The sequence below is a fragment of the Spodoptera frugiperda genome, chromosome 1 (genome assembly GCF_023101765.2).
Source record: "Spodoptera frugiperda isolate SF20-4 chromosome 1, AGI-APGP_CSIRO_Sfru_2.0, whole genome shotgun sequence".
NCBI classification, from domain to species: Eukaryota; Metazoa; Arthropoda; class Insecta; order Lepidoptera; family Noctuidae; genus Spodoptera; species Spodoptera frugiperda.
Window position 1 is genome coordinate 1,893,127 of NC_064212.1, and position 21,652 is coordinate 1,914,778.

Consider the following 21,652-nt stretch of genomic DNA (forward strand, 5'->3'; position numbering starts at 1 on the left):
GTTAACATAATTTACCCTATTTTTAGCTAATATATACCTAGTATATTAATTTAGATAAAAGTCAAATGTTATTTTGTATTTTAATTTTATGAGAATATTGTGTTGGGTTATTTCTACCTAGGTTTCTTTGAATTAGCTTTTAGATTTCAAAGTTTGTTTGAATTTTTAATTGTTAATAAAATGTTATTTTATAGTTTTGCGTTTCATTTTGGTGTGCCAAAATATTATTAATGTGTCGCGCCTATTTTCAGCAGTACACAGAAGCGATAAGGAATTAGAATGGCTGATCAAAGAACTATATTCCTAAATCATATTTTATCATCTTCATTCCATTTTAGCATCTTTTTATACACAGCAATAATGAAATAGCACCTATATTTAAGCATACTTTAACGCTAAGTTCAAATGGCAAGCGCTAAGCGCGCCTATTGATAATGCGCGTTTCATTTAGGCCGTATCTACATATGCTAACGCATACATACTGTATGCAGTTGTAAACGCGTCTTATCAAAACTTAGCCTTAGACCGAACGCCGACCGATTTAGACAAAACTGTCTCACATTCTGCCTACACAAAAAATACTTTTTCGTCAACAAAAATGTCAAACAATTTCGACTTGTCATTTGCTCACGAGAGTGAAGCTTTAATTTTTTTACGTACTTTTTGTGGTACTTTTATTTAATATTCTTTGCTAACAATTTACTTTTAACAATGCCCGCGGAAGCGAAATTGGAATCTATGTTATTGACCTATGAAACCACATACAGAGGTTCTTACACTGACGGCAGTCTCGAAAAGGCGATGAGGAATCGAATGCCTGATAATAAGGTGGCAGGATATGTTAGGAAGCGACGTCCAAGACCACCCTTCGTTCCTCTTAAAGATTTAGAATCCCTAACTCCTTGGAAAGACGCTAATGTGCCGTTTAATTTATATCACAAACCGAAAGAGATATTGCAAACTAACCCTGCAAATATGCAGGAACGATTTGTAAGTTTTTGAAGCGGTTATAATGTATCTAAAATACTGATTTAGGCTCTATGTATAATAATCATTAGGTAGTTTATTACATGACATGCCTAGATATAACGCCCACTTCGTCAGTTATGCTATGACGGTAGATATCCAACGCACTCGCACGAAGCGCTTTGCTTCCAGTTTCTTTGTGCAAAATGCTAGGGAGTGATATATAGATAACAAGGAGCCCACTAGCCTGACAGAATTATAGCAACCGTACGCACCTGCATGCAATTGCTATGACCGATGGTACCCTGAGATGTAGGAATATAATTACTAATTAAATGAATCGTTTAATACTTAAACTGTACCTATTATAACAGGAACAATTTGTAGATGAAGAGCGTGCCACTATCCAAAAGACACGTCCAAAGGTACTACTGACTCCTGCCTATCATTTGGACTCCATCCCAGAACCGTAAGTTCTACTGCACTATGACGCATTCTTCTAATCTCCGAAAGGCTAGGTAGAGGCGTATATAGGTACAAAATACCCAGTTCACTAATTATGTTTCGAGTCCCATATAATAGCAGTGAGCCTACGACTCTTATTCCCTGAAGAATGCTCTTATAGGCACACTAACCAGTTAGACCAAACCTATGTTCTTGCAAAGTACTGAAATTCTGTTAGGTACTTAATTAAGCAGTAATTAAAATAAGCGTCAAATTAATACGTATAATAAACGTCATAGTAGCTACTTAACCTTCCGGAGCTGCGGACTACCTAGCGGGTTTACGGGGGCTCCGGTTCGAAAAGCAGGAGTAGGAACGGGGTGGTTTTTAGTCAGTAAGAGTCTGACACTCCCTCTCGCCTCGCGAGAGAAGTCATTGTGTGATGAAAGCTACTTAACCTAAATACATGGCCGGAATTTTACAAGAAAGTATCCTAATAAAAATAGCACTATGTAGGAAACATGATATTCCTAAACTGTTTTACAGACGACGTCAGATAATAGTCGAGGATATGTACAAGTCCGACACAGCGCACGGTCTGGAGGACGCCCTGAAGGGAATGACAGCCAACAAGTCCGTGAAGGCTCCGTTGCCAGGAGTGTACTCGAAGTGCAACCCGGTGAGTTAGGGAAGGTTATTGTCTGAGGCAGAGCCGTATTAGGGACCATTTACATAGACCGGCTCCGATTGCGTGCTCTTTCCCACTCGCGCAGCCGATCGGCCCCGATATGAATTATTTGGCGACTCCGCTGCAACCGACTCCAAGCGTATACGATCCCGTCTGTGTGAAAAGAAAAATGGGCGCCGATGCTCTCCAAGCCGATCTATGGGAACAGACTTTTATTATTATCTATGAGGCAAACCAGGCAGCTATCTATGGCGCTAGCAGGATGGGGAACGCTTGGTATCCCTCTGCCGATATTAAGATTTAGGGGCGTCTATCATGTTCTTGCCTCTTGCCTCCTCTGGAGAGCATAAAACGGTTCCAAACGCTACACGCAAAATTACATTTTAATTGGTACCTATCTTATGCAGTTCGGTTACTTAGGAACAGGTACACAACAAGTTATTTTAATACACCAGTACCTGACTACGCAATGCAAAGGGGAGTTTTAATTACCTTCAAATACATAACATCTTATGAGGAGATAGTTTAGACAAAATAAAATATAAAAAAAATCGGCTATATCTTTAGTCATTAAGTAAAAATGTAGGTCAATGACTGGCAGGAAAATGAGATGATTGGTAGGAAAAATTTTTTTTCGCGTAATCTTTTTACTCGATAGCTTCAAGTTCCTAACATAATGTAGTCGTTCTTTCTGACATTAGGTGAGGAATGAGCTGCCGCCCCTGTTGCCGCCGTACGTGTCTCCGGAGTGGCGCCGCGACAGCGTGTACTGGGACAACAAGCAGCTCAGGACCTATGCAGACCCAACCAAACATTTCTGGCTCACTCGGGAACCACCCAAGTATGTTATTGTTATATTACTTTTTTGAACTTACGAAATTAATATTTATTTTAACATTGTAATAAATGACAGAATACTAGATCTTTTGGTTGTAGTTGACAAATATGAAATGAACATAACGTGCTTTCGAGTTCAATTCCCGGGTTGAACAACGAATTTTACTTTATCTTTTTATGGTATAGGTTGCAAACGAGCAGACGAGTCACTTGATTGATGGTAAGCGATCAGCGCCGCCCATGGACACCCGCTTTTTGCTGAACATTGATCATTAAGAATGAAGTGATCCGTCCGACTGCTCTTTTGCGATAGGGAATCTCATAAAAAATGCTGTAAATAGAATTTTCCTATAATACTATCAAGGAATTAATAGTACTGCCTCGTTGGTCGAGTAGTCGCAAGTCCGATTGCTGTACACCCTGGTATCTTGTTCGATTCCCGGGACGGGCAAAGTATTAGAGTTAGCATGGAGTCTGGAATTGTGCCCAGTATAATGGCAATAGACTCACCCCCTATTACATGGGACTTATAACACAAATGGTGAAAAGTGGGTGTGTGCCGTAATGTGCACCTCTACCTACCCCTTCGAGGATAAAAGGCGTGACGTTGCGTTGCGAATTAATAGTACTAACAAATATTTTACTTTACTTTCAGCTGCTTAGCGTGCAACGCAACGGCTTTGCATCGACGATTGAACAAAAAATACGTGTGACTTCAACATAGCTTTATTTTCAACCTTAAACGTATATCAACATTAGTACTAGATTACATTGTGTTCAAATTGTATTTAGGTGCAGATGTAACTTGGAAAATTTTGATAAATATTGATACTTAACTGGATTTGTCAACTGTCGCTTTGTCTGAGACTAATCGTTAGGTCATTCAGGCCTTAGATTTTTTTTTTGTAAATATTATCGTCTCATAAATGCACATACTAACTTTGACTATTGACTTTGACTTTGAATGACTAAACGACATTAAATGATAGTATATCGTTTGTTTGTTAAGTTTGTTCTTTACATACAAATTAAAAAAAATAAGTACTTTATATGGAAAGTCACATCTTGATTGATTTGGGACTCTAGATTAAAGAGTTGTATGAAAAATCGTTGTTATAAAAAGAAATATTACAGAAACAGTGTTGTCTTTAAAGCATTAACTAAAAGCGTCGGTCACCAGTGACCAACGTGGCGGTTAACGTGTTAAAGTCATTATAAGGACCATCATATTCTTTTACATCTACACCTAAATATAATTTTCATAATAAGGCAGCAGTTTGATCACTATTTAAAAAGTCTGTGTTTTTCGAAAAATTCAATTCAAATCTTGAAATTAATAATTCTTTAAATAAATACATAAATTGACAATAACTGTGAAGTTAGACCAAACAATCCTAATTCAAAAATATATTTAATCTGTGACCATGTGTTTAAATAAAATAAAAATGTCAGAAAATCATATCGCATGCCATTTTAAAATTAAATAAAAATGCATGAAAAATATTGATAAATAATAATTAAAAAAGCAATTGGGGATTGTTTGGTCTAATTTCAGATTATTATTTTTTTTTGTTTTCAAATTGTTTTTGTATTTCCATCCTTTTCACACATTTGCAGTGTGAGAAAGACAAAAGATAACCTAAAATTAGCTCTCCACTAAATTGTATAAACATGAAAATTTTAATCTAATTTTTAAACATTTTTATTTAGACAACATTTAATTTTTATAAGGCATTGTATGCTAGAAGCTTTTTTATAAATAAAATCTTTTCTTTTTCATTCAATTTCATTATTTCTTTCTATGGCGACCGAAAAATAATAACAAAACAAAAATTATATTTCTGTACACTTATTTTTTTAATAATATTGCAGAAGTTTTTATTCACAATGAGTGAATGTAATATAGAAAAAAAAACTAAAAACTAAAGTAAACCTGTACCGAATTTTCAAATCTATGAAGAAAGAGCAACATTTATTTATAATCATAATATTTATCCCTACACAATTAACACAAACACTTTAAGCTAAATATATTAAAAACTTACAATTCTATCAATATCTGTCTAGCAATTTTCGAGATTAGATTGAACAAACTTAATTAATAACAAACGAAATTTAACTTTTTTGTTCAAATTAAATATCTAACTAGATTTTTGACAAACACATTCTGAAAATTTAAGGATTATCTATAAAAAATTAAACTTTTGACTAAACTGTTGTTACTATCCTAATATATTAATAATATAAGTAGGTATACATAAAATTATTATTATGAACAAGCAAAATACCGTTATATTAAAATAACAATTAGATTCACAAACAAAAATTGTTAGAGTAATAGTCGGACCATTACAAAACGTGCCAAATGTCGCATCCCGCTCAACTTACATAAGTGTGAGCGAGAGATCAGATAAAAATTACTTATAACAGTTCACACGTTTGTAATGACCCAGCTATAACTAACTATAGTAAAATCAACTGGGAATTATAATTACATATATATTTTTGAGCAGTGTACAGAAATCATAAGATTCTTCAATTATTTAGCAATAATAATAATACAAAAACACAAATTCAATGAAACAATTTCTTTGAATTGACAGATGTCACTTGATTTTAAGACAAAATTATGTTAAAAAGCACCTTTGTTTAAAAACAAACTGTTCGTTAAGATAAAGACAAAGTTTCTATAAAAAAACAAATGATACGTTCTTGAAAATATTAGGTATAGCACCAGTGCAAAGCTATGGCAAACATGGTTGATGGTATAATGTTTAAATCAAGCAGATACATCTCCTTACCTGGAGCTGCGAACTGCCTAAAGGGTTACCGGGGCTCCAGCTCGAAAAGCAGGAGTAGGAACGGGGTGGTTTTTAGTCAGAAAGAGTCTGACCCTCCCTCTCGCCCTTGCCCCCTCAAAAAAACCCCTTCTGCTTTTATTAAAGTCGGTTAAAAAGAAGAGTATTGAGATAAATAGCAATTAAATACTCAATAACACGTTTTTAATTTTGTAAAGGTCACAGAATCGCTGATCACAACTGTCTTAATCCCAAGTCACATCTGCTATTCCGATTATGCCTTACAAACTAAAACTAAAAAAAAAACAATATCACAAGTACTAATTAAACTTTGATTTATCGACGGAATCTTGTTCAAGCAAACTTTTATATTAGTTTACCCGCACCCCCTACCCCCTTTAAAATAATATACCGTTAAGCTATTGTTAAATTTACTACAATTTTTGTATCCAATAGTTCCTTAAGCGTGGCGCCACTGTCGCTTAAAGGCGACTACGCCAATTTTTAAATACCAAAGCTGTGCTTGAGCAAGATTTTTAAGCTTTTTTTATTTTATTTTTTTGTTAACAGCACAAATTATACAGATACAGCGCATTTTTTTATTCGATTTTTTTTTTATTATTTATTTTTAATATTAATTTGACTGTTTTATTTTGATTCAGTCTCTTATTTATGTCGGAAATTAAATGAATTATTATATTTAACGAAGAATTTATATTATATTTGACATCCAAGAATACGAGTCCATTTTGCAGATACTCATTAAATACACAAATTGAACTTTTGAGTGCTATTTGAGTGTTGACTGAGTATTTATAAAATGGACTATGAAATATACGATTACAGAAAAACTGACAGCATAAACATTTTAGTATATTGACGAACAAGTTACAACATTTAATATATTGTTATTAAATTCTTATAAATATTTGTGTTTGAAAGGTTTTATCCATTGACACTTAACAAAGCTATCGTTTTTAAGAGTTTCCTTAACTGATAACCGATATTAATCCAAAATCTCTGGATCCAAGTTTTTGAAAGAAACTAATATCAAAAACTTACATCAATACAAAGATTTTGGTTTAATATTGTTGACCGTAAATGACCGCTAGATGTCACTAAACCCAACTAGTTCAAAGCACCTATAACATGTTTATTTAGAAATAAGTTGTTTAAAGCAAATAACATCTTAATAATAGTTTAGTGGCTTTAAAACTACACTAGCGACCTCTAGCAGTAACATGTCCGTACTGATTGAAATATCTTGAATAGATTTTCGACCTTATTGTTTGGAGATAAGAGTTGAAAATTTAATGAAAGTTGATTTGATTGACGGTACATTAAATTACCAAACTTACTGCCACACTCAGATACATTTAATGATTACTTAAACTATTCCTTAGTAACGATTTTGTTCCAAAAACAATCACTAAGGACTGGGTTAAGTAACCATTAAATGACTCTGAGTATGGCAGTTAAACGGATTTTTAACTCTTAAATTGGAATTCTAAATAAATTACCAAACCCATTATCAGACTTACAACCTTATCATAAAGATTCAGAATCAAACAAAACATGTAGTTTCTACAACCAAAACCTAAATCAGATTTTCAACTCTATAACCCCGATAATAAGGTCTCAAATCAAACAAAATGATAAAGTATTAACGTTGGAATTCAAAAAGGACCCTCCTCATCACATACCTCTCGACTTCGACCCTGACGAGCCTCCGTCATCCATCCAGAGCGCTCACCAGGCATATGTTGGCTAGTGCCATGGCCGTGTTCTGCCGGACCAGGGGATTCGGATCCTTGATCAGCTGTAGCAACCGAGTTCTAGCCGTCTTTGTAATGTCCGGGTCTAGTTCGGTCTCGTCCGGGTTCTTTTCGCGGATTCTGTATAGTTCTGCGTAGAGGAGGCCTGGAAATTAAAGTATAAGTTGAGTGTAAATGTGTGTTTCTGGTACTAAAGTGACGTCCTGCGTGAGCGATCTAGAGGCGAAGGCGATGCGGCGCGGTGTAAAAACAAGAAACTGTCACAATGTATTGACGTGACGTCACATTGTTTACCGCATTTAGAATGCGATGCGATCAATTGGTTTGATATTATCGCGTGAACTGGACGCGCTGCCGTCACGATTTTGTTTATAATGTCGGAAACAGAAACAAAACGAAACGATTCACATACACGTAGGACATAACCGCCGCGTCACACCGCGCCACCATTATAACTCCTTTATCCGCAAAAATAAAGCCCAAAATATATCACAACACCAATTTAACCCCCTTTTTAAGGGGAAGGGGGGAATCATCCAATAACTTCTCCCGCCTTGGGCGAGGCCAGAGAAGCGAGTGTCAGACTCTTACTGACTAAAAACCACCCCGTTATTACTCCTGCTTTTCGAGCCTAAGCTCCGGTAACGCAGTACGCTCCGGAAAATTGTTATCGAGCCGGAGCCCCGGTAAACCCGCTAGGTAGCCCACAGCTCCGGAACCATTTTAACCCCTATCCCTCCAAAAATAAAGTTCAAAATGACTTACCAAGTAACAAAGGGGGATGAGGTTTGATCTCGTCCCGAGCACAGTGCAGGTAATTCACAGCAGTTTGCAGACACTTGACAATGCTGCTGGGTAGCTCATCAGCCAATTGTCTCAGTAATGCTGAGAGGAACTCGTCCAGGTACAGTCGGCCCTCGTCCAATAGATGTGTTTGGACGAAATCGTTTGATTTCTTCACGTTAAACGTTCTGAATACTTGTTTGAGAGTGAATTTGCTTGCCTGAAAAGATAGTTTTGTTAGTTTTTATGAAGCAAAATTTTGTAAGTAAGATTTCCGTGTATTGGTTTGATTACTGGGACAAAATATTGTTGATTGTTGGTCTTCAAAATGTTCAGAGTGAAATAAACATACGACTCATAACAATAATTGGCGAAAACTAATTTTTTTCGCAAATTCTAACACTCTTTTGTCTTTGAGAGATAATTAAAATTAGCTAAAAACCGAATGATATGTTATTTCTCCTCATATAACATAATTTTTTTATATTATTAAATCATCAATGTTTACAGCCAAATATTATCTTAACCAGGCGCTAAAAAACGACAACAACGCCATCTACATTACACATTAATTCACACTACAAACAAAAATACAACTTACCCTCACGACATTGGGGTTATTATCGCACAAATGCAATAAGAAGCAAGGCAGAGAGCTGACGCCTTGGTCGACGAGCGCATCCGATTTGACTCTACCGGCTATAATCCCAAATAACTTGATAGAATGCTCCCGTAATTGTGGACATTCCGTGTTCATAAACGGTCGTATTTTTTGTGATATCGATAGCAATTCTCTATCGAACTCCTGGTCTATTTTGTCCAGCTCCGTTAAAAGACGGCTGAGACCTTGTATTGCGGCGAGAGGCACGTTGTCTGATGGTGCTCTGTGGATTTAATGGGGGTTTTATTTAGTTTTTTTTTTATATATGATGGTTAGCAATCGCCGCCTCCCATGGACACCCGAAACACCATGGGCGTTACAAATGTGTTGCCAGCCTTTTGAGGGCTAGGAGTTTAAGGGTTATTGGGGAAGCGGGATTGGAGATGGGGGAAGGGGGTTATTGTGATGAAATGTAACTATGATGATAATAAGTTCATTGTAATTAGAGTCGATTTATACGGGCGGAGTCGAAGCGCGGAAATCTAACTCATAAGTGCGCATCTTTCGAGATAAAGTTGAATTTGTTATTGCATTTTCATTTCGATGCACTTCGACTCTGCACCCGTATAATCTAGCCCCTATAAGTGACTGATTGTTATATCTGGTATGTGATGTTTTAACTTAGAAATTCTCAGTGGTATTCCCAGTTAGATTAATTAATATTGTACTTCCATATTATATACCGATATGTGGTCACAGAAGTATAAAAGACCAGTTAAAAAAAAGAACTTACTGAGTCTTCTGCGCATCGACTCCTTGGCTGAGCGCAGCTAACGCGGCAGGTAGCGCCTGGTTCCTGTGTTCGGGTTTGAGCTGCGCGATGTTGGCCGCGCCGCGGAGACACGTCGCTCGCACTCGGTCGTTCTCGTCCTTCCAGCCCGTGTTCAGGGTCGCCAGGACTGTCTCTATCAGGACTGGGTTGTTGTTGCATCTGGGATCAAAATGTTGGTGGTTTATATTGATGGTTTCAAAGTTTTTTGGGGTGTTTTAGAAGAGATCTTGGTGTTAGCACTAAGTTTAGAGTTCTAGACTAAGTTGAAATTTCATGAGGCTCATAACAAGAAAGTTGGTGTTACATTGTATATTTTTACAAATTAAGAAGTTTAACTACTTTTTTTATTATTTAGTAACAGAATCAATTACAGATTATTGTATTTTCTTCAACTACTATCAAGAAAACAATTCGGAAAGTAATTTGAAGTACAAGTACACACTGGTCTCTGTTAAATGTGTAGTCATATGGGTGACGAATGTATTCTCTACATACGGTGATAAATGTATTATATCTTAATGTCACCACTTAGCTAGGCTTTTTTATGTGGGGGCAAAATCATCCTATGACTTCTCCCGCCCTGGGCAAGGCGAGAGGGAGTGTCAGACGCTTACTGACTAAAAACCACCTCGTTCCTACTCCTGCTTGTTAAGCCGGAGCCCCGATAAACCCGCTAGGTTGTCCGCAGCTCCGAATCATGCATCTGCTCTAATGGACTCCATCTGTGGTGGTCTGATGGCTCTTTAAGGCGCGCGCGGAACGCGACGCGCCGTACGCACGGGTCTGGTTCTGGTCGGGCGGCAAGCTACCCCTACTCGTCACCACTTAGCTAGGCTAGGTGAACCAAACTGATGACTGCACGGTTGGTGCGGTGGCTGGGCAACTGGCTGCCGCGCAACGGGTAGCGGGTTCGATTCCCGCACGGAGCAACTCTTTGTGTGATCCACAAATTGTTGTTTCGGGTCTGGGTGTCATGTGTATGTGAGCTTGTATGTTTGTAAACGCACCCACGACACAGGAGAAAATCCTAGGGTGGGGCAACGTTAGGCAAAAAAACTCACCCATAGTTGAGCAGGTCCCCGAGCAAGGCGAGCGCGGCGCAGCGCTGCGGCGGCAGCGGGCAGCGCGCGTAGCTGGCCACGGCCGCCACCACGCGCGGCACGTGCCGCGGACAGTGCCGGGACAGCGCGCCGCCCAGGATCGGGGCCAGCTCCAGGACCGTGCTGCATGGGTCCCCGTGCTCTATGCTCAGGCATAACGAACACGCTTCGCGGACCTGGAGTGAAAAACAGGTTTTTGCTAAATATTTGATCAATAGATTGGACATATTTTTGCTTTTCGTAATCAATCATAATCCTAAATAGTTTTAAACAAAAACTTATCAAACGCATTTAATAAAAGAAGAAAATGTTAATAACAAAAACTAATGGAACTTATGTTCAAAATTGACATCAATTCGAATGTTTTGAATGCAACAGTCGGTGTCTTCAACCACAAATGCAATTATGACGTAAAAATAACACTTGGCTACTGATAAAACTTCCATGTTTTATAAAGAATAATTCTGAACGGACTAACATTTGGAACTTGGTGGCATAGTAACCTTTATTCAGCTCAAAATCTATCTAATGATGTAATACACATAGCTATTGGAAGGTTGGACCAGATTTCATAGAATCTCTGGCCAAAAGCAATAATGTAAAAAATAATCAACATACCTTATGACAATCAGCCTGCTCCAGAAACGCGTTAAAAGTCTGCACAGTGATCTTCGCAGGCGATAGCTTGATAGCATCCCTATTGGGGATGAACCCGAACCGTTCTTGCGTCTTATTGGTGGGCGGCGAGTAGGCAGGCGACTCCGCGTCGATGTAGCAAGCTAGCGTCGTGTATAGGACGGCGAAGAGGTCCGCAAACTTGGCGATGCAGATGGGCTTCATTGTTGGTTCTTGTAACATCTCTCCGAAGGCACTTATGAGCTGGAAATTTTAAAATAATGGTTAATTACATTCTGTACCTGTAATATGAGTTTTCTATTGGTTAGTTTGCCGGCCAATCAAAGCGCCGAGTGCGCTCTCGGTTCGATTACTTTAAACGTAAAACAAACTCATAGTAAGATACGATTGAATACTAACGGCAGAATATTTTAGTTTGTTCTATTCCTGTGCGTGTACTCGAAGTAAGCACAACTGTTAAGATCAAAATTCTAATAAATATACCGTGAACTGACTAGAGAAATTTTCGAGTTGTGAATACAATAAAATTCTGTGAAGTAGATATGGAGTCAACATTCATATCGGCAGTTGAGCCATAAGCCTTATGCAAATAAGGCAAACTTACAACCTACACAGTAAAAGTACTCTTATTCTTGTAACAATATGGTACAAAATTGCACACGAGACTTTCTATAACACACTTATGCCCATGATTTATTTACAAAAACTGCTCTTCAAGTCAAACTTACAGTTAAGGGCTGGAGAGCGGCGATGTGGTGTTCAGTAATATGGTAGGGGTCCTCATAGAGCTCCACTGACGTCATCAGCCGGAGGAAGTTGTCCGTGATGGCTGCGGAGAGACCCTCGTCTTGAGCCAGACTACGCCAACATGCTAGCACACTCCTGGAAGGGGGAAGGGGGTTTAGATATAGGAGGATCACTCGAAATTTATCTATATATGGATATTGCTTTTACTTGGTGGATGGTGCCTGTCATAATGGAAGGTTAGATGTTTACATTTTCTTTTTTAGACAAGTATGAAAACATTTATGTCTTGTCCATTTAGAGGATTTAAAATTGCATGTAAATTTTTATTTTTATCACTGTATTAGCGTGACCAGTAGTAGGAAGGAATACGGAAAATGGATCATAAATATGTATAAACGCGGAAAAGTAAACATATTGGGTGATATGAATATCATGTCAGCATAAACTAGATAAAATCACAAACTCACGGTTTCAAAGGCAGCCTCTGGGCCAACAGCACAGCTATCACGGCGTTGGAGTGATGACGAGTCAGTGACGTCAGCGGCCTCATCAGTCGCTGCCGGGCCTCCACGCCGACCTCAGACATAGTCCCCAACATCACCTCCACAATCCTCTCAATACTCTGGTACAAATCCTGACCCTTGTTCACGAAATACGCATCCAAAATAGAACTGATCCCCACACTCCTCAACTCCTGGTCATCATAACCTTCCAACAGACTTTCAATAAACTGCATGTTGTGATGATGAGGTATCTTCGGAGAAATAGCCTCACACAACGCCGTACAGTAATCACTGATCATATTCAGGTCATTCGTCAAGATATTGTTCTGAAGATGACCCAAATTCATCATGCATTCGTCATCAGGGCCAATAGTATGGCCTTCATACAAATCTTGGATCTGAATTATCACTTTAATGCAGTCTATAGTCGTCAACCGGACTGGGAAGTTAGTGTCTGCGATTCCGGGAATAATGAGGCCCAATAAATAGCCCATCTGGCCAAACTTGCTTGGTGTCTCGTAGTTCAGTTTCACGTTTTTAATATAAGTGTCGAAAATCACGTGTAGAATCATGACGGAGGCTGTTCGGATCTCATCGTTCTCGTGTCGGAGCCATTCGATCAACAACCCTATTAGATCATCTATTGTGCTCAAACATGTGGACTGGATAACCAGCTCTTTAATCAACTGGTGCAGAAGTGTCAGACTGTCGTTCAAGGTCTTTGCTAGATTATCATTCTTATCACCATTGCCCTCAATTTCGTACTTCTTTTTGAAAGAAGAGAGCTCTCCGAATATACTACTGAACAAGACCCTCAAAATAGTGTTTCTTTCTTCTGGTAATATTCCCTTCTGTAGCTTCGTCAATGCTTTCGAAGCTTTAACTATGATGGGGTACAACTCCACGTTCCTTTTATCTAGGTTTGTGTTGTATATTTGTTCTAGCACTGCGTTGAGCAACTGCCAACGGTTTCTTAGAGCCACATTGTGATGAGCTGCTGGGTGTAAAGCCTTGCTGATCTCATATAGAGTTGTGACACTGGCTTTGCAAAGATCGAATGGAGGATTAGACTTCAGTATATCATATAGGATTGCCGTCACATTGTCCCCTAGCCTTGCTAAAACATGGACGTCCAAACAGTCCACAGCCACCTTCCCGTAACACGTGATAACCGCGTACCTAACAACGCTCAACTCTGCCTCGGTTTTGGAATGTCTTGAAGATAGGAAATTAAGTATTTTACTGCCTCTTTTTGATTCATTCTCCTTATAAGTCGCGTCCAGTTCGTTTAGAATGAACTCTCCGTGTTGTCTCGAAGCGATTCCTACAGCTTTGCTGACATAATCACTACTCTCCATCGGAATGGACTTTAAGGCCAGAAGAATAATTTTGAGGATCTTTTCAACCACCGCAGCATTGGACATATGACAGGAAAGAACTGCCAAGTACTGCAAAGAAACTCCTTTGATCATGGGAGTCTGTTTTTTGGAAAGAATCTGCTGTGAGATCAGCGTGGCGATGAATTCCACCCATTTATTGCTGTTCACTTGTTCTACAGCTGATACTAAAAGGTCTAACAGCATGCTATGCCACTGCTCTTTGGTTTCCGTCGTCTCCACATACTTCAGAAGCCTCTGGATTTCAATAGTCCATGAGTTTTTAAGGTTCTTGTGGACATCGCCCGAATATTCTTCGAGGAAGACTAGAATATTTCTGTTTCGCTCTACCTGGTCTGGTTCTACCACATGTGTGAGACACCGAACGAAGACTAGGTCAGGGGAGCATTTCATTTCGATCTCCTTCTCCGATTGTTCGTCGGCTGCGACATCAGAGTTGTTTTGGAGAAGAGAAGTAAGACAGTGGCATACGGTAGCCATTGATGCCGTAAATTCTTCTCCGGTTAATGCTGTTAATAGCAAGTTGCGTAATTGAGACCGAATGCTAGTTACTGTATTGCACATCAGAATCAAAGAACTTTTGCACGTATCGTGTAAGTCTAGAACATCGTGTTTGGAAACATTTGGCGCTCCTTCATAACTGCAGTGTTTAATAATGAACTCAACCATGGTGAAATCTTCTGGAGTCGTTATACAGTTCCTATACACGAGCCCAACGATCGCTTTGACTAATAGCTTTTTCATTTTGATCCCTTGTTCCATGGTAGTCATTATTTTGAGCAACACTATGAATTTATGCGCGTAATTCTCGACAAAGACTTGCGATGACGTTGTTAAATGAGTTAAAATTATCACAGCTTTCATTCTGTCTTTTTCTTGGTTATTTTTGCACTGGTGCAGGAGACTCTCTATAGTTTGGTCGGGGAACTGACCAGCCATATGGTCGAAGCACCTGAGGACCTCAAAATGGTTCTTAACCGTCTGAGGTTGATCATAATCCGGTTCTAGGAGAACCAGGTTGAATAGAACATGGTTTATAGAGTTGATGACGCTGTCGTTCAAACTCAGTTTCGGGTTCAAAGGCGATGGAGAAAGTAAGTACGATATACATTGGCTTATGTAGTAGTAATTGATTGCCGGTTTGCGGTACAAAGACAGCAATGAAAGGACGAATTTGTTGACAGTTTCGTTGAACTGTCTCTCTGAGATTAGTCTCGTGATTGGGCCTAGGGCTTCGAGAACGGATTCCGAGACCTTTGCTTCGTAGGACGCGAGCCACTGGTTGTACAGTACATCAAATATTATGGTAAATTCTGTGACAAAATTATCTTTGATAGATGTTATGTTCTCGTTTTCTACGTTGTCGCCTATTTGTTCGGATACAGCGACTGCGAAGTGGCCGAAAGCTGGAAAGAGAAGGACTTTATTACTTTTAATTCAGTAAAACGTAGACTCGGAAAGAGAATAATCTGTAAACGTATTGAAATTATTGTAATCCTTAAAAAAAGCTATGAATTATCATATTAATGGAATATCTAAATAGTAGAAGAATGTGAACTACACATACACATGTGTAGTTTACAATACACACCCCGGCAATATATAAACAATATTACAACATAATGCAATAAAAACCTGATACACAACAAACACTGATTAACCTCGTCATTTTATTGCTACGATAAAAAAGGTTATTAGATAAAATAAGACACATCTGCTATTTTTATCGTCGTTTGTATAAATAAATATTATTTGTTTTAATTAATTCTTGATTTACTATTTATACGTGTAGCTGTATTAACCCCTCGTATGCCATATATAAAACAACAATAGAAAACACATTGTGTCTCGCGAAGATCTGCGCATACAACGGGTTAAAGGACCAACTCAGGAATAAACCCAAAGAAATGCAACCTATTGACCAATGAGATAGAAAAAGAGGAGTAAGAACGTTGTGGTTTTTAGTCAGTAAGAGTCTGACACTTCCTCCCGCCTCGCCCAAGGCGTGAGATATCATTGGATGATCATCCTTTTACGAACTAAAATACTTTGGAAACTCGAGCTTTTGCCTGAAATGCAACCCAATGTCAAATAAGATTAATCAATGACAAGAAAAAAAAACAATCAAAAAACAATCAATCAAGATACTTAAAGTCAAAAAACTGATACAAAAATATCTTACCATAAGCAAACGCCTGCTTCAAACCATCAGCTTTGACCAATGAGAGTAGGGGCAGCATTTTGCTGAGAATTTCCTTAATATGAGGTACTACGCCATGTGTGTTCACTGCGGCGAGGGTGCCGAGGGTATGTGCTATTGTATAGTGCGGCACTGATGCTGGAGACAACTGGTTGATTAAAGAACGAAGGACCTGGAAGAAGATTAGTTTGAGAAGGAGGTTCTTGCTCGTTCTTTTCCTTAAGAAGTTAGGTTTAAGAATTTAATTACTCCACACTGAAAGTAACCTAGTTATCTATTAATTGTTTTATGAAAATATGAGGCAAACGAGCACGGATCACCTGATGGTAAACGATCAGCGCCGCCCATGGATACCCGCTACACCAGAGTCGCATGTGCGTTGCTGGCTATTTAAAAAGGAATACGCTCTTTTCTTAAAGGTTTGATGGTTGTATCGGTTCGTAAATTCCGCTAACGTCACCTCATACAAAATAGACAGACAGACAGACAGACATGGCGACTGCTAAATAGTTAAATATTTTCCAGGGACGTACTGGAAATTGAAATAATTCGATTTCAAAACCTTCAGTAGTTAATATTTAATCACATTATTTCTAGTGATATTCTTTATTAAAATACATCCAATCGCATCAAACAGACCTCTGTCCTACAACTAGTTTTTACAACAGACTCTACTCTCTATCCCCTAATCTATGATAGACCGACAGACAGTGGCAGGAAATGGCAGTTGTTAGTACCAATTTAATGTGGTATTCTTAAACTGGCCAGATTACTGCAACCGGCTAGCTGCGTGATATCGTGACGCATTCGACATTGACACCACTTAGAGTACGAAATGGATACCTAGTGCGAGTGATGATGTTCAAATTACCATCTTTTCTATTCAATGTAAGTAATAGTAATAGTCAATATTACTTTATCTTGAAAATTCTTAGAAGATAGGTTACTAGGTTTCAATATAAGAAGTCCAGCTAGCAATAGGGAGCAAGTTTATTTATCAGGACCAAGCAAGAATACCAGGGGAAGGCCCTGTCTTGTACATGGTGAACTGGTCCCATTTCACAGCAAATTTGGGACATTTTTTTATAAAATCTCATGTATTTACAAATATCTGTGTAAACTTTACATGTCACTTGTTTATTTAGCGTGTCGAATAAACGTTTTTTCTCTCATTCTTTCTTTCTATCATTTCTATGTACTTAATTTCCAGACTATAAAGGATAATGTTTCATAATCCTATAATGTTTTCCCATACATGTATAAGATAAGGCTAAACGCTAAACATCAGGATGGGTGGTAATTATAATAATTATCGACCAGAGTAGTTGCGTCATGCTTACGTCTAGCTTCTGTCACAGACAGAGGCAGAAATAAAGCCTCCTTAATTTCTTAGTCCATTGCTGGACTATGGGCTTTAAAGAGAGTAAACCGTAATTTTCATACTCTTAGCTGATGGAAATTGCAGTGTAAACGGGTCAGGGTTATCAGACTGCTGCAGTACGAATTTGTTTTACCGTTCAACGAGATCGAAACGTTTTCCGCGCTGATTCTCGATAAATTCTTATGGTACCCAAGGAAAGCACGGGAATGGTGATAAATTCTATTCATTCTATGCCGGCACCATACAGTTTTGCCAAAATTATCAGCCTCGTATTTAACGAATTTATTAAAACGTCAAACAAACTCATACTATAGTTACTTGTCCTTTAGTCAACTCTTATAGTACCCAAGGAAATAACGGAAATGGGGATACATTCTATTCTAATTCCATGTCACCATACAGTTTTGCCAAAATTATCAGCTAGGTATTTAACAAAATTTCAAAATAGCTCCTTCCACTCACCAGATCCAAGTGCTCATGTCCCACTGCGACTAAAACAGCGGACGCGCCCATCTGGACGACTGGCTCGTAGTTCACATTCTCCATCATGGCGCGCAACATCGCCGTCACCAGATTGTTGGCAGTAGCCGGCTCCAACCTCTTCACTTGGTTCACACATGTTTGCTCTAGAACCCTGCAATTTACAATTAAATTATAAAAATACATACATACTCTCGAAAAACATAACCCTCCTTCTGATGCAGTCGGGTAAAAAGATTGCCTCGTTGGTCGAGTGGTTGCAAGTGTGACTGCCGAACAAAAGGTCTCGGGTTCAATTTCCTGGGTCGGGCAAGGTATTACTAGGCTTTTTCAGGTTTTTGGAAAGTTTCTCAGTAGTAGCACGGAGTCTGGCTATAAGTTGTAAGGCAATAGTAATTTATACATAATAGGCATTACCCTTATTACATATGTATATTTGTAATTTAACCTCAAGGCAAACCATTGAATTATTTAAATATGTTTTTAACATGATAATATGCATATGCATAGATTAGAAGCCCATTACAATATAATTTTAAATTTATAAAATGTGATAACATTGTGAAATACAATACAGAACTAAGTTGTTTTAATGCTTCATTAGAGATATAATCTTATTTATTTCCATATATTTATTTAAAATACTCTAAAATTATATTTTGAAACATAACTTGTTTAAGTTACTTACGAAAATATTATGTACGTAAGAAAAAATCAACAATTGTTTGAAAAAAGAAGCGACAGACACAATCTTAATACGAGAGGTAAAAATAAGTTGGCTATACCGCAATTCCGATTGTCCAAAGTGCAGAAATCCTTCATGGGTTTTTGTGTTAAATGTTATAATAAACTACCAACTACCATACTGAACGTGAACTGTGTAAACAGGCATATTATAAACTGTCAGATTATATTGAGGATAAAAATGCGTGGCAGCATGTCGGTCGGGCTCCACTGGACACTCGCTCACACTAGACAATGCTCAAATACGATCACTAGTTACGTTGGCTTAAAGTATTAATTCATTCCAATGCAGTCTAGGGATCATGTGGCATCAAGCAGATATATTTTTAATTGTGAAAGATTAAATTATACCATTGATTATTATTTGTATAGATATGCATTATTTCAAAATTGATAAGTGTACATATGTGGGCACTATGTTTGAAAGAACCCGCTTTTACAATCTTCTTTACAAATTGGTATTTATTGTCCCGATAGTTTTGACGTATTGTGAGTTACAATACAGTTCCTACAGTATGTATTTAATGGATAAATGCGTGTATCAGAGAGATTGTAAAAAATCTTTTTTTAAGTAACGATGGAGTTTCTTGTTCATTCTTCTCCATTCGAAGCTACACAGACAGCGCCTAGCTTCACTGACAGACAGACTGACGGACAATTCAATTTGACGTTTCAAAAGTGCCTTATTTAGGATCGCTTCGAAATAAATGCTTTGACTTTGACTTTGACTTTACTATTACATCCACACTCAAGGTGAAAAAGAATCAGATTAAGAACACAGGGAGCCGCTGGTTGCAAGTTGCTTCCAACCAGCTGATCTGGAAGTCATTTCGGGAGGCCTATGTTCAGCACTAGATGTCTTGTGGCTGATATGATGATTTAATCTTATAATTAGTTTTTTTTATTAGCTTGCAATTTTCTAATTAGGAATGTGAATATTATTTTATTTTTGCTATAGAGGGTAGATCTCAAATATAATTTCAGTAATCTGTGTATTAATACTAGTTTATTATGATTTTTCTAATCCTTTTTTCTGTCAAATAAAGGACAGAAAATCCCATTTTGGCGATATTATAACTCAATTTGTTACTACCATCAATTCTTATGATTATACAGGCTTATATGTTTATCCTGTAACCATTTTTATAGATAAAGAATTTATTATTGTTGAATATAAATTCTTATACATTCTCTCTTCATCTGAATAAAGTGGCATAAGTACCGCACCTCATAACACTTAAATAAAGGTATCTAATATAACATAGACTTATTAGGAACAATAAAAACAATAGCTGTGACAAAAATGCATACATCATTTATTGTTTTGATTGCAATAATTAGTCATGGCTGTGTGAAAGTCGTGCTGATATTACTTAGTCATATTATGATAATAAGTTTTCTAGATAAGTTAAGAGCATTGGACAACAAAGGTATCTAGAAATAGTTATTGCATTATTTATAGGAACACATAAATCTTCTTGAATGTCTACTATCGATATATTTATAACACGAATAACTCACTTGACAATGTTTCCAAGCTGCGTAGGGTTCACTTTGACGGTGTTTGTATAGAATTCACAAAATATTTCTATCACCTCGTTAGGATAAGAATTCGCTATTTTCGTCAACGACTTTATTACAACATTGTTCACGGAGTTCTCGTTATCGCCTACAGCGTTAATCAACACTGTCACAGTATCTGTAAAATGAAATTATACATGTTTTTTTTCTTTACACCTCGAAGCCGTACAAGTAAACAAATAAGAAGTTTAATAAAAATACCTTTAAGAGATTCGGTTTTTGGTGAAGCCATCTTAATATATTCACATGTCCTTGAAATTATAAGTTTATTAAAGAAATTCGCAACTTGTATCTGTTTTTCTTGTTTTAGGCAACGACAATCTGCGAAATTATTAACGAAAACATGACACAGCTGTGCAGTTATTGCGTCACAATGACATTTGGTGTTTAATGTTGCCAGTTACTGATTGAATATTCTACTAAAAATAGAAAAATACTTAGTTTTCATTTGTGGAATTACATAATTTGAACACTAATTAAAATAGATGATGTTAACATGTTCAATTTTTTTTCGAAATGTAATTAAAATATAAGTGATACTTTTTTCAGACAATTCGTTATAAAATAGTAAACCTACCAAAACAGTTAGGTTTCTTGAATCTTGTTGTCTTTGGTAATTGTTTTTATCTAAAGCAGTATTTACACTAAGCAAACAAAATCAAGTCATTTGGAAAAATTATGTAAATAATCAAACACTAATAATCAAATACTCTATTAACGTTGAACTTGAGTGTATAAATAACAGCTATAATATATCAAGTATTAGTTTTACATGATGCAGAAAAGATAAGAATAATAAAGAATCGACGGAAGTGCAATTATTTTTACAAATTAACACTATTACTATATTTTTTTTATTGTTATAAAGTAAATAATCTTATTGAAAAAGCTAATTTTATGCAAATTATTTTCCAATTTTCAACACTTTCTTTAATAAATGACATTTGGCTTGATGTTGCCAAGAGAAAGAAAATGGATAAACAAAGACATTACGAATAACATGCCCAAAGGCCATGAAAAGAAATCAGATTGTACGCTAGGCATAAAATTAATTTTTGTGTTTGATTTTTGCGTTCAATAATAGTATTGGGCATAACAGTTGTTTTTCTCAATAAATAATTCATTATATCATTTTTTAAAGCTTTTTTAAATATTTTAA

The 21,652-nt window shown here is 37.2% G+C and overlaps 2 protein-coding genes across 2 annotated transcripts; one reads left to right on the plus strand and one right to left on the minus strand.

The window, feature by feature from the left end:
- The first annotated feature begins 615 nt into the window (after positions 1-615).
- Positions 616-4,085, plus strand: LOC118273119 (uncharacterized). The gene is made up of 5 exons (XM_035589916.2): positions 616-990; positions 1,341-1,435; positions 1,957-2,089; positions 2,800-2,939; positions 3,591-4,085. The coding sequence occupies exons 1-5, from the start codon at positions 712-714 to the stop codon at positions 3,646-3,648; spliced, it is 705 nt and encodes a 234-aa protein (XP_035445809.2). The 5' UTR covers positions 616-711; the 3' UTR covers positions 3,649-4,085.
- A 1,052-nt stretch (positions 4,086-5,137) lies between these two features.
- On the minus strand, positions 5,138-20,871 carry LOC118273114 (maestro heat-like repeat-containing protein family member 1). Its single transcript, XM_035589903.2, has 12 exons — positions 20,695-20,871; positions 20,434-20,611; positions 18,151-18,322; positions 16,290-16,479; positions 12,675-15,513; positions 12,189-12,342; positions 11,443-11,703; positions 10,786-11,000; positions 9,686-9,883; positions 8,893-9,175; positions 8,274-8,511; positions 5,138-7,653 (listed from the first exon to the last, which is right to left on the minus strand). Exons 1-12 carry the CDS (start codon positions 20,723-20,725, stop codon positions 7,466-7,468), a joined length of 4,947 nt encoding a protein of 1,648 aa, XP_035445796.2. The 5' UTR covers positions 20,726-20,871; the 3' UTR covers positions 5,138-7,465.
- Between the last annotated feature and the right edge of the window lie 781 nt (positions 20,872-21,652).

Bases quoted from the DNA above. Each gene is read 5' to 3' on its own strand.
- LOC118273119 (XM_035589916.2), top strand. From the start codon at position 712: ATGCCCGCGGAAGCGAAATTGGAATCTATGTTATTGACCTATGAAACC. The intron at 1,436-1,956 runs GTAAGTTCTACT...ACTGTTTTACAG, and splicing joins TTGGACTCCATCCCAGAACC to ACGACGTCAGATAATAGTCG. The intron at 2,090-2,799 runs GTGAGTTAGGGA...TTCTGACATTAG, and splicing joins TGTACTCGAAGTGCAACCCG to GTGAGGAATGAGCTGCCGCC.
- LOC118273114 (XM_035589903.2), bottom strand. From the start codon at position 20,725: ATGGCTTCACCAAAAACCGAATCTCTTAAAG. The intron at 15,514-16,289 runs GTAAGATATTTT...TTCTCTTTCCAG, and splicing joins GAAGCAGGCGTTTGCTTATG to CTTTCGGCCACTTCGCAGTC. The intron at 8,512-8,892 runs GTAAGTTGTATT...CTATCTTTTCAG, and splicing joins ATAACCCCAATGTCGTGAGG to GCAAGCAAATTCACTCTCAA.